We start from the raw sequence: 15622 nt of genomic DNA on the forward strand, positions 1-15622 counted from the left end.
TGCCAATTAGAGATTATGTTCTACTTTTCATAGTTTAAATTGAACATAAAATCGAAGCGCATGTATTTATGTTTATGAAATAGTATACCGTTGGTATCATATTGAAAACAGTGAATAAGAGTATTCAGGCAGAAAATGCCAAAGATTTAAAAAGCTAGTCATGTGACCCAAGGAGCGTGTGACGTCATGAGAAAGATGGCCGCCTCCGTAGAGGCAACGCTGGCGCACTAACACATTTTACTTTGAGATTTATGTTGAATACTCCGTTGAAAACAGCGTCTGTTTGGCCGCACATCTTAGCGGAGTGTTGTAACAGCTGTGGCGGAGATGAAGACCTTCTGTGGGAGAGCCAACCCGACGACGGGAGCGTTAGACTGGGTGGAGGAGAGCGAGGAGTACGACTACCACCAGGAGATAGCCAGGTAGCTCCGAGCTTAGCATCACAGCATGGAGAGAAGCTGCACACTTGTTGTCGGTGGCGATTTGTGAAGCGACATTCATTATGACTGAAACCATGACAAGAAGAGTGCCCCTAGACAATTAAAAACTTGGCTTTCTGTCTGCTGAAGGGAAGAGTGGAGCTTAAAAATCATTAAAAGTCTTCAGTTGTTGAGTGTTTGTGTTTGGCAACAAGCGAGCAAACTTTATTTTGACATTTTTCAATTCAAGTTATTGCAAGAACGTTGTATGCTGTCATACATTCATGAATGTTATTGTAGTGTGTGTGTGTGTGTGTGTGTGTGTGTGTGTGTGTGTGTGTGTGTCATCGAGGATTTTTGAGTTAAAAATCTTGACAGTGATGTGTCAGTCTCTTTCTAACATTAACAAACATTTGTGAGAAGGATACCAGCTCGTGTCCAACTGAACCTGTTGTCCAGTTTATCAGTGTGGCATGTCTGTCTTTCAGGTCCTGTTATGCAGATATGCTGCATGACCATGACCGGGTGAGTGTTCAGCCTTCATAAACAGTCTGATAGTGATTTCAGAGCTTGTTTCCGATGAGATATTTCAGTTATTATCTTTGTGTAACTGTTGCATGGTAGGAAGCCCTCTGGATATAGCAGAGCTGGGTGCTGCCGCTGATTTCCTGATAGTCTACTGAAATCCAAAAGAGGCAACAGCACTGATAGGCACCAGAATGATTTCATTAGATCAGAGCATGTTGCTCTTCTCCAGCACTGACACAGCTCGTGTACTCTCTGCCTCCAGAATGAGAAGTACTACCAGGGCATCCGGGCAGCTGTAGCCAGAGTACAGGCTCGAGGTGAGAAGGTCATCGTCCTGGACATCGGGACAGGAACAGGCCTCCTGTCCATGATGGCCGTCACTGCTGGAGCTGACTTCTGCTATGCTGTGGAGGTAGAGATGCTCTTCCTCTATTTACTGGATGAGGACTGTACACTGGGGGCAATATGTCCACATATTTTCACTGTGTAGTATCTACTAGAAAAAGAAACAAACTAAGGAGTAACTTAACAGCAGGCTGGAAAGAAGTGATTTATTGAACTCTCTGGTTGAAGGTTTCAGACCTGTTTCATGTCTGTCTGTTGCACCTGTAGCCACACCCAGTGGTGATGTCATGGGGTGTTGATGTTTACCTGTACATCACTGCAGCCAGGTCAGAAGATAAACCACTGTAGGTCAACTTGATGAGATTTTCAGATAGTGTTAAGTTACTCTTTAGTTTATAGTACGACAACATTTTTGCACACATGCTAAATTTGCTTACATTTTGAATGTGAAATGATTGTATTTTTTAATAACTAATTCTCAAAATTGTTGTGAATCAAATCAAGAAATCTATTCTGTGTATCTACTTGTGACCAATCAAATAATCATTTCAGTGCTAACAGACTTTACTGTCTGAAATATAGGATAGAGCCTGACCGATATATTGGTTGGCCGATGTTATTAGCTGATATTGGCCCATCACAGATAGATCGTATCGTGGTATATGTTTGTTCATATGTACTGATGTGAAACATATTTTTTTGAAGATTATAATGCAAAAACGATAATTTATAATTATGAAATATCCAGTGAAGTTTGCCATGCCAGTGATGCCACTGATATTATTTTGGGCAATAAAGTGTATTGTTAAACTGTAAAATATCCTCCATTACATTTCTGTCTTTGATAGCCACATTTACTTTATCAGAATTTTAAACAATTATCTCTGTTCCCTTTGTGTCTGCAGGTTTTTAAGCCGATGGCTGAGGCAGCTCAGTGCATTGTGAAGAAGAACGGCTTCTCTGAAAAGATCAAGATTATTAACAAGCACTCCACTGATGTCACCATGGGGCCAGGTCAGAGAGCGTCACACAAACACAACACAACACAACACAGCTGCACTATTGGATTATTGGTGTCAATTTGTTTCTGTCAGTTGATTGGCGAAAGCTGCAGACATTTTGCAATCTTCTACAACTAAAAAATGGGATTCACTGTGAATTTATGTCCTGAAAGAGGTCTGCAGACTAGAGCATGATGTTTGTAGTTGGTATGCTTGTGTTGATAAGATATGTGATGTGTTTGTGATTCACTACAGAGGGAGATATGCAGATGAAGGCCAATGTGCTGATCACAGAACTGTTTGATACTGAGCTGATCGGCGAAGGAGCCCTGCCCAGCTATGAACATGCTCACCAAAATCTGGTCCAGGTATGTGTGTGTGTGTGTGTGTGTGTGTATGTGCGCCTACATGTATTTATATGTGAATGTGTTTGCATGATGCATGACGTGACATTAATCTGTATGTTTTTCATCCGTCAGGAACTGTGAGCTTCTGTAAAGCCTGTTTGTTCTTATAAAAAAACAATCTCAGTGTTGTAGCAGTAATTAACCTTGATCCATGTCTCAAACTATGCTGTGTTGGGTCCTTAAGTTCAAGGGAATTGTGCCTGAAAAGTCCTTGAAAAGTCTGTGAAGTAGATGTTTAAGAAGTTGTGGGAACACTGAATTAAAATACAGACAGTTTGGGTAAAGTGTGCAATCCCAGTTGGGGTTCAGCTCTGTCTCCTTGTGTCCCTCCACCCTGTAGAAGGGTTGTGAAGCGGTTCCTCACCGGGCCACCATCTACGCCCAGCTGGTGGAGTCGGAGCTATTGTGGAGCTGGGCTCAGCTGCAGCCGATGGATGTGGAAGGGGCTCGTCTGCTCCCACCACCCGACGTGGGCCGCTGTGCTGGAGCTCATTCAGTGTGTGACATCCAGCTGAGCCAGGTGTCTCCTCACAGCTTCACCCCGCTGAGTCCTCTCTGCACCATGTTCAGGTATCAAAGTGAGACATCTCTTCCTACTTATTGTTTTTTCTCAGCGTCAGTTTTTCACATCTTGCTGTCCTCCCTCTGCACTCCTTCCCTCTCAGTGTGGATTTCAGTAAGCCGGTAAGCAGCGTGTTCAAGTCCCACTCCTCCAAGTTTGTGGCTCAGTCAGCTGGTCGGGCCCAGGTGGTCCTGTCCTGGTGGGACATCGACATGGATCCCAGTGGAAGCATTGTGTGCACCATGGCTCCCAGCTGGACATACCCACAGTCAAAGATGGCTCCGGTGAGTTACAGGACACAATATTCTGACATCAGTTAGGCTCCCATCAGCTCCTGCTCATCACTGTGGTGTGTTTCAGTGGCGGGACCACTGGATGCAAAGTGTGTACTTCCTGTCTGCGGAGACGAGGGTGACAGAAGGAGAGGAGCTGAGTCTGACTGTCTGCCATGATGACTACAGTCTGTGGTACAGTCTGCAGTCTGACAGGTAACAACTCACAGACAGCATAATGTACATTTTCCGCCTAACTTTAGAAATGCTGTTAAGACCTGTGTCTCCTGCAGCACTGAACATAAACGGGAACACAGTACGACAGGTGCAGCTCAGCACAACTCTGACTGCTTAAACTGGTAATGGGAATGCAAATCAGTATCACATATTCTTCCTTGGCAGATGGAGTTTGTCCACCTGTCATTGAATTGTTTTAATTCATTGGGCCAGACAATAAACATTGTGTAAAACAAAATCCTAAAATAATGATGAATACACATAAAGGCTGGCTCTCTGTCTGTGACTGCTTAAAAGTATTACAGTGAACTTTTAACTAGCTATGAAACAGTATTAATTTAATAATGATGCCTCTATTTGACCTACATAAGCAAACGAGACCATCAACGAGAGGCTTGGCTATTTCTAAATAGAATAGGTAATTTTTTTTTGCCTCTCATCAGGTCAGATTCTGACTTATCAGAGTTGGATAAGTCAAAATTAAAGCATTTTTTTAATAGTGGAGTGCTGAGAATGAATTGAGGAGTCTCAAACTAAGGAAAGAAGCTGCTCTGTTATCTGGTGGTACGGCACTAAAGCAGAGTTTACTTTGATTCACTTATATCCACAGGGGGCCACCAGAATCAACCCAAACAAAAAATTCCTCGTTGTAGCTTTAATATAGCCATCCTTTGAATTTCTGCAATTATTAAATAGCTTACAATCTTCAAACCCATGTCAGTTTATTTTGAATCTTTTAACAGATAACTTAGACTTATGTAGCCGTGTAACTGGGGGATCAGACTACATGATGGCATGACCTGACAGAGGTGGGGCATCAGGAATAAAAATTAGTACTGTAAGGTCCAACGTGTGGTCTGCTATGTCCCTGTACCAAATCATGGCAGGAATGTATGACTCATCACCCAATCTGTCATTCTCAAGACAGAAAAATATTGTGTTGTCTGTTCCAGGCATTATGCTATTCTGGTAGCCTATGCAGTGGTCCACTACATCCAAACATACGCATGTTACTGACAGAAAGAACAGCACTCTTACATTTTGCTGTTCTTTAAGTGTATTTGGACTGATGGGAAGTACATGTTTGCCTCATTTCATTCCTGAGCAAATCACAAAACTCTGGAAAATCACACATCTTCTACTCAACACTTTAAACTAAAGCTGTCTTTGTAGATGTCTGCAATATGGGATGTCATGACTGATTTTGACATCACAAGATCTAATTGCTCTAAACTGTCTGCATGTTAATGTCCTCAGCCTACAGAACCCGCAGACTTTTGTTCCTCCCTCTCGGCCATGTTGTACCTGCCAGGCTCACCTCGTTTGGACTCGGCCACGCTTTGGTGAACTCAACGACCGACGGCGTACAGAGAGCTACGTCAGCGCACTGCGCAGTGTAAGTGATGGCAGACCAGAGTCGGGCCTGTCAGTGTGTTAATGATATGATTGTTCTCTGATCACCTGCTGTGTTAACTCCAGGTTCTGAGGGAGGACAGTGTGTGTCTTGGCATCAGTGATGGAAGTCTGCTTCCTGTGTTTGCTCACATGCTTGGAGCCAAAAAGGTACTGTGACACATTCTCTCCTTTGACAAACCAAATACCATCAGTCTGTGTTATTCACTTGTCTTTTTATTTTCTTGGCCTCTGCTTAGGTCTTCAGTGTGGAAAATTCCAGAATGTCAAAACAGGTTATTGAGCAGGTGAATGAGAACTTTTTTATTGTACTACCTCATCTCTGAGAACCATCAGATGATCTTTTAAATTCTATGGGTATATAAACACTCCAGAGGCAGTCAAACAGGTGCTGATGCTGCACATTTTTTCTGCAGGTGTTGGAAGCCAACTCAATGAAAGGAGGTGTTCAGCTGCTGGAGATGAGGCCTGAACAGCTGACCAGTAATGATCTAGGAGCAGAACAGGTACTTTGGAACAAGACTTTAGAGATGTGCATTGCTGTCTGCTAGTGTTTTTGTTGAAAAGTTGGAAATTCCATGGCGGTGAGCTGGAGGTGATTCACAGTGTGAAACACGCATGTTTTATATTAAAGTCAAAGGCTGTAACATTCAATCAACACTTATTTTAAACAGTTAACACATCCATGATTGATACATCGTTGAATTGAATCAAACACTAAATGATAAAATCCTTTTAGAAAATATAAATGAAAATAGAGGAAAAAGCTGTCACCCATCATCTATGCTCTTTAGAGTGTTTCAGCATGTTTTGGCTCATTTAAATAGTTTTAAGGCCCAGGACTTGACTGTTTTGGTTCACTCCTATAATCCACATTTTTTCCTGCAGCAGCAGCAGGCAGCTGTTTTTAGTGAAAGAGATCTGACAAACCAACTGCATACTTACTGTCTAGCACCAAACAGCGTGAGTTGGTAAAAAAGGAAAATTAATGAAGGACTTTGATAGTTAAATCAAATAAGTATTGATTTAGCTCCTTTCTGCTGGATGTGTAGTAGCTAGCATGTTTGCCGGTATGCTCACCATATCAACCTCATAAGGTGAAGCTACTACAAGTCAGTGTTGTGTTTACAGCCTGTTCTACTTTTAAATTTGTTTGAATTCAACCCTTCTGATATTGAAGGCAAAAATCCCTCCCAAATGTAACTTGTGCTGTTTGGTAATCTAACTAAAGGTCAGATCTGTGGATGTCAGTGGAGAATGTAAAGCATCTTTCTTCCAGATCTCAGTCCTGATGGGTGAACCGTACTTCAGCACCAGCCTCCTGCCCTGGCACTCCCTGTTCTTCTGGTACTGTCGGACTGCCCTGACGGGCCTTCTCCGGCCAAATGCCACCATCCTGCCCTCTTCTGCCACACTTCACGTAATGGCCGTAGAGTTCCAGGTTAGACGGATGGGAATATTTCTTCCATATAAATGTGTTTTATTTGTTGTTCTTTGTCGTATTTCAGAAAGATTTAATTTCCGTTTTATGTTGGTCTGATGTATACAGTGTTTTGCTGTCTTCTTCATCAGCAATCCTCATTCAGGGTCCACTTGACTTTTTAGGAGATTGGATGACAGTATGATTTTTTAAAGCTGCTGAAAGCGTTGTTCTAGCAAACTTCCTGTCTGTTTTGCAGTTAGCAATCCCTTTATGGAGTTCTCTGTCCTGATTGGATAAAGTGGGCAGGGATACCAGAAAATGTCTTTTCTCTTGCACTGCATGAGCAGGGAGAGGAGAGACATGGGTTACTGACCAAACACTCTATAACAGTGATTACTGTTGGAATATAGAGCTATTTAACACTTATGAATGCAAAGTTCAGAATGGCTAGATTTACATTTAAAATAGTATAATGGAATATAGTTATTATTAGTTATAGTTTTTATTATTGAAGGCTTTTCTTGTGTTTATTAGGATTTGTGGAGGATACGCGCACCGCGTGGAACCTGTGAGGGCTTTGATGTTACACCCATGGATGAAATGGTCCAGGTAAATTCTTAATGTGTCTTTAATTTCTTTTAGCCATTAGTTCTTACTTCCAGAGTAGTCTCCAGCTGACTGGATGATATTTCCATAATGGACAAGAATTGTCCTCATCAGAAACCAGAAGCCATACAAGAAATTCAACTGAAGATGGACAGCTACATTCACTGTTTATGTATTTAAGTCTTATTTGTTCCCCTGTGTTTCCAAAATTATGTTTAATTATTGTTCTTACTACATCTGTCCCTTCAGCAATCTCTGGATTTCCGTGAGTCCCGTGAGGCGGAGCCCCACCCCCTCTGGGAGTACCCGTGCCGAGCTCTGACCCAGTCCAAAGCTGTCATGACCTTTGACTTCACACAGTGTGTCCCTCAGGAGCCAATCAGCAGCCAGGGCTCACTGCCTCTCTTAAGGTACTGAATTTTGACTATGAGAAAAGAACCATATTAACAAATTGAAAGAAAAAACAAAGTGTATTTTTAGGTATACATAATTTTAAGAGTAGATAATGTAGCATGGTCAGATTGGATAGCTTTGCACTTTGCAGGTCTTTTCTTAGCCGACACTAATATTTGCTAACAAGCAAGCCCAGAGTCTGATCTGTGCTTTGTTTCAGTGCACACAGGAAGGAATCTCTTCCTCTACAGGTTGATTGTGTGACAAGATCACACATTTGAGAAATATAGAAATAAGAAACAGCCTTATCCTCTTTCTTTGTGAGAGATTAGATGGAGACAGCAGTAGCCAGCTCCCTTGTTTAGTGTTTTTAGTAGCCTTACAGATAAGCCTCCACAGAGGGACAGTGTGTAAGGAGGGTTTGTACTGTCCCTCTACATGTTCTCCATTCAGAGTTGCTAACATGTTTAAGTGTCTGCTTAAATGTCTGTTTCAGGATTGGTCGTTGCCATGGTGTTGCGTTGTGGATGGAATATCATCTAACCGATGACATCACTGTCAGTGCAGGTCTGATTGGACCAATCAGTGAGCAGGTATCACAGCCAAGTTGCTCCAGAGTTTATTGTCAAATGAAAAGTAGTCATCAGTTGATAGCAGATTCTGACAGATTTGCTGTGCCTTCCTTGCAGGGGGAGTGTGAGTGGAGTCGACACAGGAAACAGGGAGTGTATTTTCTAAGGTCGCCGTGGGAGAGTTCAGGTGACGGCAGGGCCGCAGTGTCTTACAGCTTCACCTTTGAACCCAGTTCAGGAGACATTAAGATGGACTTCAGCATCAAGTCTCAGTGATGTGGAGTGAATGTGACTGAAGAACTGACTCTTGATGCTTTTACCCCGCGTCACTGTTTTCGCATTTCAGGCATTTTGGATTCATATTTAACGTCTGTGGTTCAGCCAATATGGTTTTATTGTTCTGACCAGAATAGACTGTAGAACATCAAAACTGACTGCTGCATTTCAGAAGCTTAACAATGATAATCTTAATAATTATAATAATTCATAATAATAGGCTCTCCATACTTCAATGACTGGTGTAGTATTTATCAATTAATTAAACAAATTATCAAACAACCAAATCCATCACAATAAAGGTGAATGTCACGTTGTGGCTGATGGATGTTCAGTCAGGATACGAAACGGTTTGTATTTAAGTAACCTATTAGGATCACCACAGCCAAAAATATGAACTCAAATTTATTATTTACCAGAGACCAACAGGTTTTGTGAATTAACGGGTCACTCATCTAGCCAAGCCAAATGTCTTGTTATAGGAATGTTTTATAAAGTTTTTTATTGGTTGTCCAGTGTTTGGTATCTTTCTTGTCACATTTCCCTCAAGGAAGTCAGATCGTAGGGATGAGCAGAGCAGTGACATTACTGCTGAGCTCTTGAAATCTGACAGCTAATGTTGGATACTGGATGTTTTCACTGCTCACTGTCTTTTGAGGTGCTGTTATCCCAACAGTGAGGGAGTAATGTGCTGATATAAACTGTGAGAATGTACCATCAAGTGACTATAAGCCACATGAACACAAATAAATGGGATGGCTACAAGCATAAGTGTGGCTTAAGGCTATATTATTTTAATGAAACACAAAGAAGCAACAACATGTCAAGTGTTTGCCTTTATATACATAGAAATAATCTTGAATTGGACGGCTTGTGTGCTGTTTTATGGATCCCCATAGGCTTAAATTGTACGGTGAGCATTATGTAGTTTTCACTTTATACTCTGAATGTCAGCAGTGAGGTGTAAATAGAACTTCAAATGAAAATAACAAAACAAAGGCATTTTGGTGCTTTTTAGTACTTATAATCCCTACATCATTTTCATAATTAACAACAGCAGGAGGAAATTTGCAATGACAGTGCACTTTTTTAAAATTTCATTCAAATCTCACTTTTGCTCATTGTCATGGCTGCATTGCCAAACTATCTAAGAAACTGTTAAGTGAAGATGACTTGCTATTGCCATAGTAAATACGTGAGTGCACCAAATCATAAACATGATGATTGCTGTAATTTCAAACAGTGAATCCATCACACGCCATCTTACTGAGCAGACAGGCAGAAATCCCCATCACTTCTGCAATGACGCCACTGTAAAAATGGCTTTCAACTCTGCAACGCTTTTGCAGAAAGAATTGTGCACTGCTGGCTCGGCAAAAACAAGGAATGTAATATTTTGATTCATGGGCAGAATGATGTGTGAAATCTAGTGTTTCATGCATCCGTCAGTGTCTTCTTGTCCAGCACTATCTTCTCTCCTGGTTTGAACGCTGGCATGCCCGTGTACGGACAGCTAGCACATCGGAATGCATCGCCCAGGTAACACTGCCACAAATAGAAATTAAATCTATTATTTCTTTACACTGTTAACAGGTTACTTTGATAGGAGGGAAAATATGAGAAAACATGGTAGAAGTTGACTGTCAAAATATACTCACACTTCCACAGGCAGATTTTGGTGTGCTCTTTGTTTGTTTTCCTTTAGTGTCCTGCTCTAACTCCTCCGCAAGACCACATGAGCTACACAAACATACAACATCAACAAACAACATATGGTGAGAGATAATGTTTAAATGCTTTCCAAAGTGCAGATACATGTAAAATAAATACTTTTTCTGTTGCAGCTGCAATCAATTAAACATATTTCTCTGGTTTATAAATGCTTGCGTGGTGACCTCACCAGTTCTTGCAGGCTTTCTTCTTCTTGCCTGCTCCCACTCCACAGTCAGGTGCTTTAAGAGAAGCTGGGTCTGGTTTCTTCAAGTCCTCTTCATCCAGCAGGGCATCAGAGTCCACCAGATCCTAGAGAGAAGGGGACCAGAGGGGGCAAGACTAAGTAAATGCTGGAAGCACAGTGTAGGGAAAAACGCTGGAATATATCCATGTGGCTCTTAAAATGTATGACTATAACATGTGAGGTGGTAAGCAGGCTTGGGGAGTAATGTATAACAGGATTACATAACTAGGATACCAAAAAAGCTTGCTGTATTCTGGGAAAGTTACAGGAAAAACAGATGAGATTAGATTACAATCATTAAGAAAATGGCATTACTAACAGGACTACAATTTTAAAATAAAGAATAATATACTAGTCTGTAACCATGCACACACATGACAACACTTCACAAATCTCACACAACATCAGTCTGGTGTTGAGTGAAACCGAATAGACAAGTGTGTAATACAGAATAGGCACTCATTAAGATTAAGCAAAAGTCATCTTATTGATATTTCTTTTCACTAGTCTTCATTTGCATATGTTTGGTATTGAGATAATCTAAAGGTAATGGAGAGTAATCATATGACATTACTTTAATACCGTGATACTTGGATTATGTTACAGACTACGTTTTTTAACAGGCAATCAGTTAAAACTGACGAGCTTCTACATTGGGACACACAAAGATACAAAAATGCATAACTCACCACATCTTCATCATCTATGTCATTGGCTGACAGCGTCCACATTTTGACAGTGTTGGGATCCAGAGTAGGTTTCTCTGCTGAAAACAATGATTTTTGCAAATATTAGTTACATGGATAAATACAAATACGCAACTCAGTGGCTATACATGTTATGAAGCCTTTTGGAGCACTTTGAAAAAGAAGTAACAAATTCTAAGACGGGGATGCTTCTAACACACATGTTCAACCCAGCAGCACAGTAGATCTCTACAGTCAGCACAGTTTCAAGGTGGACACTAGGGCTGAACGATTTTAGGAAAAGATCTAATTGCGATTTTTCTGACAGATATTGCGATTTCGATTTGATTCACGATTTCCTTCAAATCAAGCTTCAGTGCAATATTCACCATGTACAGTAACATTAAAACATTAAATGCTATTACTCTAATGCAAGGATGAAAACTAAAGTTAAAAATTGCTTCCAAATGTATTTATTAACAAGAAGCATGCACGGCTGATGGCTGCAGTTACCCTAACGGCCGCAACGGCCGTCGTGTCACTATTGAGTCTTATTTCTTGATCCTGCCCCAAGTTCCTTTAAATAAAATACAAAACAATTCCCGGTGTCCCAGTGTGGCTGCTCTTATCATGCGGAGTTACACTGGCAAAAGATGCTGTAATTGTAGTCTGTTTGCTACAGTGGGCCTGAGTATCATTGTCACCGGACTTTTTCGTCATGCACTCGTCATGCAAATGCCTGTGGCGATTTTTCAAGTGCCGGTATAAATTGGTTGTGTTTCCGCTGGATGTTGCAACTGTAGCGCGACAGGTTTTGCACAGTACCTGGTGCACGTCCAATACTCCCAAATGACCAACGTGCTGTTTTTCTTGGGGATTAAATCCCCTAACTCCGCTTCTGGTCCAGCTGGAGCCATTTCAGAACACGTTAAGGAGCAGGTTAATACTGATTGGTTAGCGTGACCTGTCCACGAGTAGCATGCCGCTTCTGATCGGTGAGCTTGGCAGGATGGTAGAGAGACGGCATGTATGTGTAAAATAGTTGACACAACAGATCCTGGGTCAGTCAGGAGCGCTGCAAAAACCGCAGCTTTGGCAATCACATGATCGCCTTGTCTGAAATCGCAATTTCGATCAGAAAACGATAAATCGTTCAGCCCTAGTGGACACCCAAGATTTGGGGCACCAGTTCAGTATCTGACTAAATGTGAAGTTATGGAGTCAAATGACGGCCAGAAAAGTTAAAAAAGTATTGCCAAGGCTATTGTCGGCGCAGAGGAATAAAAACTAAAAAACTGGATTTATAACCTACCTGGCTTGGGTGTCTTTTTCCCAAATGACAGTTTAATCTGACTGGATGATCCCACATCAAAGTTGGGTTTGGAGGCAGATATGCGGACTCTACACAGAGTGTTTCCTTGGTAACCAGTGGCCGTCCTGAGGGAGCTCAACGCCTCAGGAGTTAGTTCTGCTTTAGTGACCTGGATGGGAAGAAGCAACAGTGTCAAAGGGTCAAAAAGGATTAAACTGATGCAGGTCTTTACCCATATTCATACAAGATTTATTGTATGTGGTCGACCACAGGATTTCATTACTCATATTCTAGCCTGAACATTGTGGTTTGTGAAGTGAAACACCTCCTTCAAGAGAACAATAATTGTAATTGCAATAATTGCAATTGTAATTGCAGAAAATTAACTACATAGTCATAGACACAATGGCATGTTTTAGGTTTTTATGCTCTCTGTGCCTGAACACGCTCACTCACCTCATGGACTGACATAAAGCCTGACAACTTCAGAGCTGACATCAGCTTCTCAGCAGTCCTCACACTCTGCGTCTCAGCTCCTGGAGCACAGAAAGGAACACATCAAACACACTTCATGACACAATAAGAGCCACATCCTCATCACTGCAGCACAGTCTACTTGTGAATAAAGACACTTGACACATGAGATAAATTATATAAAGATTTATAGATAAGCAATGCAAAGTTTATTTATTTTAATTACATTTTTAAACATAATGCCCTGTAGCATTTTTTAGAGCACTATTTTAGAGTGTCAGTTATTAACAAATCATCTGTTCTTAATTGAGCATTGCAGGTTAAGTATAAAGGTATAAAAATACTATATGTGGTCCTGTGCAGAAGTAGGTTTTATGTAGGAATATGGTTATTAGAGGGAGTTAGGTTCATCTGCATTTTACCAACAGGTAAGTGCAAGTATGAAGTAAACATACAGTGTTAGGCTCAGTGGTACGTTTAAAGATTTGTAACATCAGAAATGTAGACGCAGAGTAGCTTGACTCATTTTGATAAAAAGAATTTAAAGATGGAAAAATTTAATTAGATAAAAATGCATGTGGCAATTAATTTATATTTATAAAATTGAATACAAGACATTTTAAGACTTTTCAAGAACCTGCAGACACCCTGTTTCCAATACGGCAGGCAAAGATTCTGCTGTCCACTTACATCTGAAGGAGAAAAATCATTCCTTTGAGGACAACAATGTAAACATCTTGGCCAGTGAAGACAGATGGTTTGAAAGAGGAGTAAAAGAATCCATCTATGTCAAACTGGAACAACCGTCTTTGAACAGAGGAGGTGGCCTACGACATTCCTTATCAACCCCCTACAATGCAGTACTGAGTTCCCTCCCCAGACAGCTTAACAACCATTCACATCTGGGCTCACCTAGCTCTAGCAACCCACATGAAGGCCAGTTGGGTCAACGACCCACAAGTCGCTCTATCAACTCTGAAACTCAGAGCTAACATGTGTCTCTAACGACTCTGTAAGGACACTCCCACACAAAGTTTAAAAGCCTGCAACTCTCCTCCAGTTAGTTATAACTGAAGTAGCCTCTTGGATGAGCGGTGAAACATCCTCAAGAAACTGAAACACGTCCAGGTGCCTACAATATAGCACTAAGATAACCATGACCTGGATGACTGAGAACCTTCATCAAAATGTAGAACAATCTTTCCATTCTCACCTGTAACTGCTTCATCCAGAACCAGCTTCCCACCAGGTTTGAGCACTCTGGCTAATTCTGCGAGAGTCTCTGAACTGTGGATGGAGGAGCTATCAGCCAGAAGGCAAGAGAGCACACAGTCAAAGGTGGACGCTGAGTGGGAGGCTGAGGAGAGAAGAGAGGATCACTTTACTCCTGACTTTTCAATTCATGCACTCTCCCTAACCCTGCTGAACACACTTCTCATTTCTGACAGAATTGTATTTATGATGACAGGATAAACCACATCAAATACTGTACAATCGTGACGATAGAACACTCTTCTCAAATGCAGATATACTTTGTGACTCAGCCTATTAAAGCAAGTGCCTAGTATAACTTAAAAATCAGTCACTCACACATCAATAACATCTCCGTGTTCTCCACTGATATTTTGCCGTCTTCACCAACAATGGCCGCCAGTTCCTCTGCATGCTGTTTCAGGGCTGCTGGTGCTGAAGGCTGAGTCCAAACCAACAGCACCTTGTCTCCTGCTTTGACACCAAGGCCTGCCATGGATTCCTGGAGAAAAGTACAAATTTACTGAAGTTAGACTCAAACAAATACAGCCTCTCTGTCTGTTTGTGGATCATCTGAGAGTGAAGACAAGTGTCATTACTGGAGATGATCCAGTCAGACCAACAGAGTGAAATAACAGACCAAACGGTGGAGGTTACGTCAACGACCACCGATGTATTATAAGACCATGAATAAGCTCTCTTGCTCTAGCACCCATGATGACGACAGCCGGTTTTAGCCACGATTCAAAACGCTCCCATGAAAACAGAAGTCAGTCCCATGAAAAAAAATTACCTTGAGATTATATTTGTTATCGCAAGAAACGCGAAAAACGCAAAAAAATTATATTAACATGTGAAAACAGTGGACTGGTCTGGAAGCTTCTGTCTATTCATTATACACCAAGACGTTTCTCGGATAACGTTAACATATAGTCACGAAATTATTATTTATTTCAGCTTTAGTCTTGATAACTAATCGTTAGCGGATTAGCTTATTTGTAATGTTGACACAGGTGGAATAACACAGGCTAGCTGTAGATACACGCTGTTGTGACGCAGAAGACGCCGGTGCTTATTAAGTTTATATCAGCGGGTTGTTAAGACCGGGAAAGTCCGGTAGACGACTAAACACTAACAAAATTATACTCACGTTTTTTATATATTTGTTCTTAAACGCTTTTGGTGGTCAAAATTATTGAAATGAAAGAACAGCGCAGTCGAGTGTACTCCGTTCACCTCTTGGCGGATGTGTACTGTCAAGTTACACAAAGTAAGAAACCTGTCTACCGGTCAGAATTTTCAAAATAAGATCCTTGTGTATGTGATGTAACATTTCGGCTATTCAAAGTATCCGGTAAAAACCAACAGGTTGTATATATTAGGGATATAATTAAGTAACTCAGATAAAATAATCATATTCCATTTATTAATATCGTTTGTTTCCCCTTTACTCATATCGAAAGCACGTTCCAAACAGTTTAATTTGTA

At 41.1% G+C, this 15622-nt stretch overlaps 2 protein-coding genes across 3 annotated transcripts; one reads left to right on the plus strand and one right to left on the minus strand.

Moving 5' to 3' along the window:
- Positions 1 to 208: 208 nt before the first annotated feature.
- Positions 209 to 9225, plus strand: prmt7 (protein arginine methyltransferase 7). The gene is made up of 17 exons (XM_073471903.1): positions 209 to 422; positions 908 to 944; positions 1210 to 1359; positions 2198 to 2306; positions 2549 to 2661; positions 3041 to 3270; positions 3366 to 3546; positions 3623 to 3750; positions 5029 to 5167; positions 5251 to 5334; positions 5424 to 5471; positions 5601 to 5690; positions 6464 to 6625; positions 7142 to 7216; positions 7463 to 7623; positions 8103 to 8199; positions 8296 to 9225. Exons 1-17 carry the CDS (start codon positions 328 to 330, stop codon positions 8452 to 8454), a joined length of 2058 nt encoding a protein of 685 aa, XP_073328004.1. The 5' UTR covers positions 209 to 327; the 3' UTR covers positions 8455 to 9225.
- Position 9226: 1 nt separating this feature from the next.
- Positions 9227 to 15392, minus strand: ciapin1 (cytokine induced apoptosis inhibitor 1). Of its 2 annotated transcripts, none has more exons than XM_073471904.1 (9): positions 15285 to 15392; positions 14474 to 14636; positions 14097 to 14240; positions 12866 to 12945; positions 12410 to 12578; positions 11101 to 11177; positions 10355 to 10476; positions 10113 to 10194; positions 9227 to 9999 (listed from the first exon to the last, which is right to left on the minus strand). In XM_073471904.1, exons 2-9 carry the CDS (start codon positions 14628 to 14630, stop codon positions 9889 to 9891), a joined length of 942 nt encoding a protein of 313 aa, XP_073328005.1. In that variant the 5' UTR covers positions 14631 to 14636; positions 15285 to 15392; the 3' UTR covers positions 9227 to 9888. The 2 variants fall into 2 exon arrangements, with proteins under 2 accessions (XP_073328005.1, XP_073328007.1); XM_073471906.1 differs by having other exon boundaries at positions 11101 to 11174; positions 15285 to 15373.
- Between the last annotated feature and the right edge of the window lie 230 nt (positions 15393 to 15622).

Source organism: Pagrus major, chromosome 8 (genome assembly GCF_040436345.1).
Source record: "Pagrus major chromosome 8, Pma_NU_1.0".
Classification (NCBI taxonomy): Eukaryota; Metazoa; Chordata; class Actinopteri; order Spariformes; family Sparidae; genus Pagrus; species Pagrus major.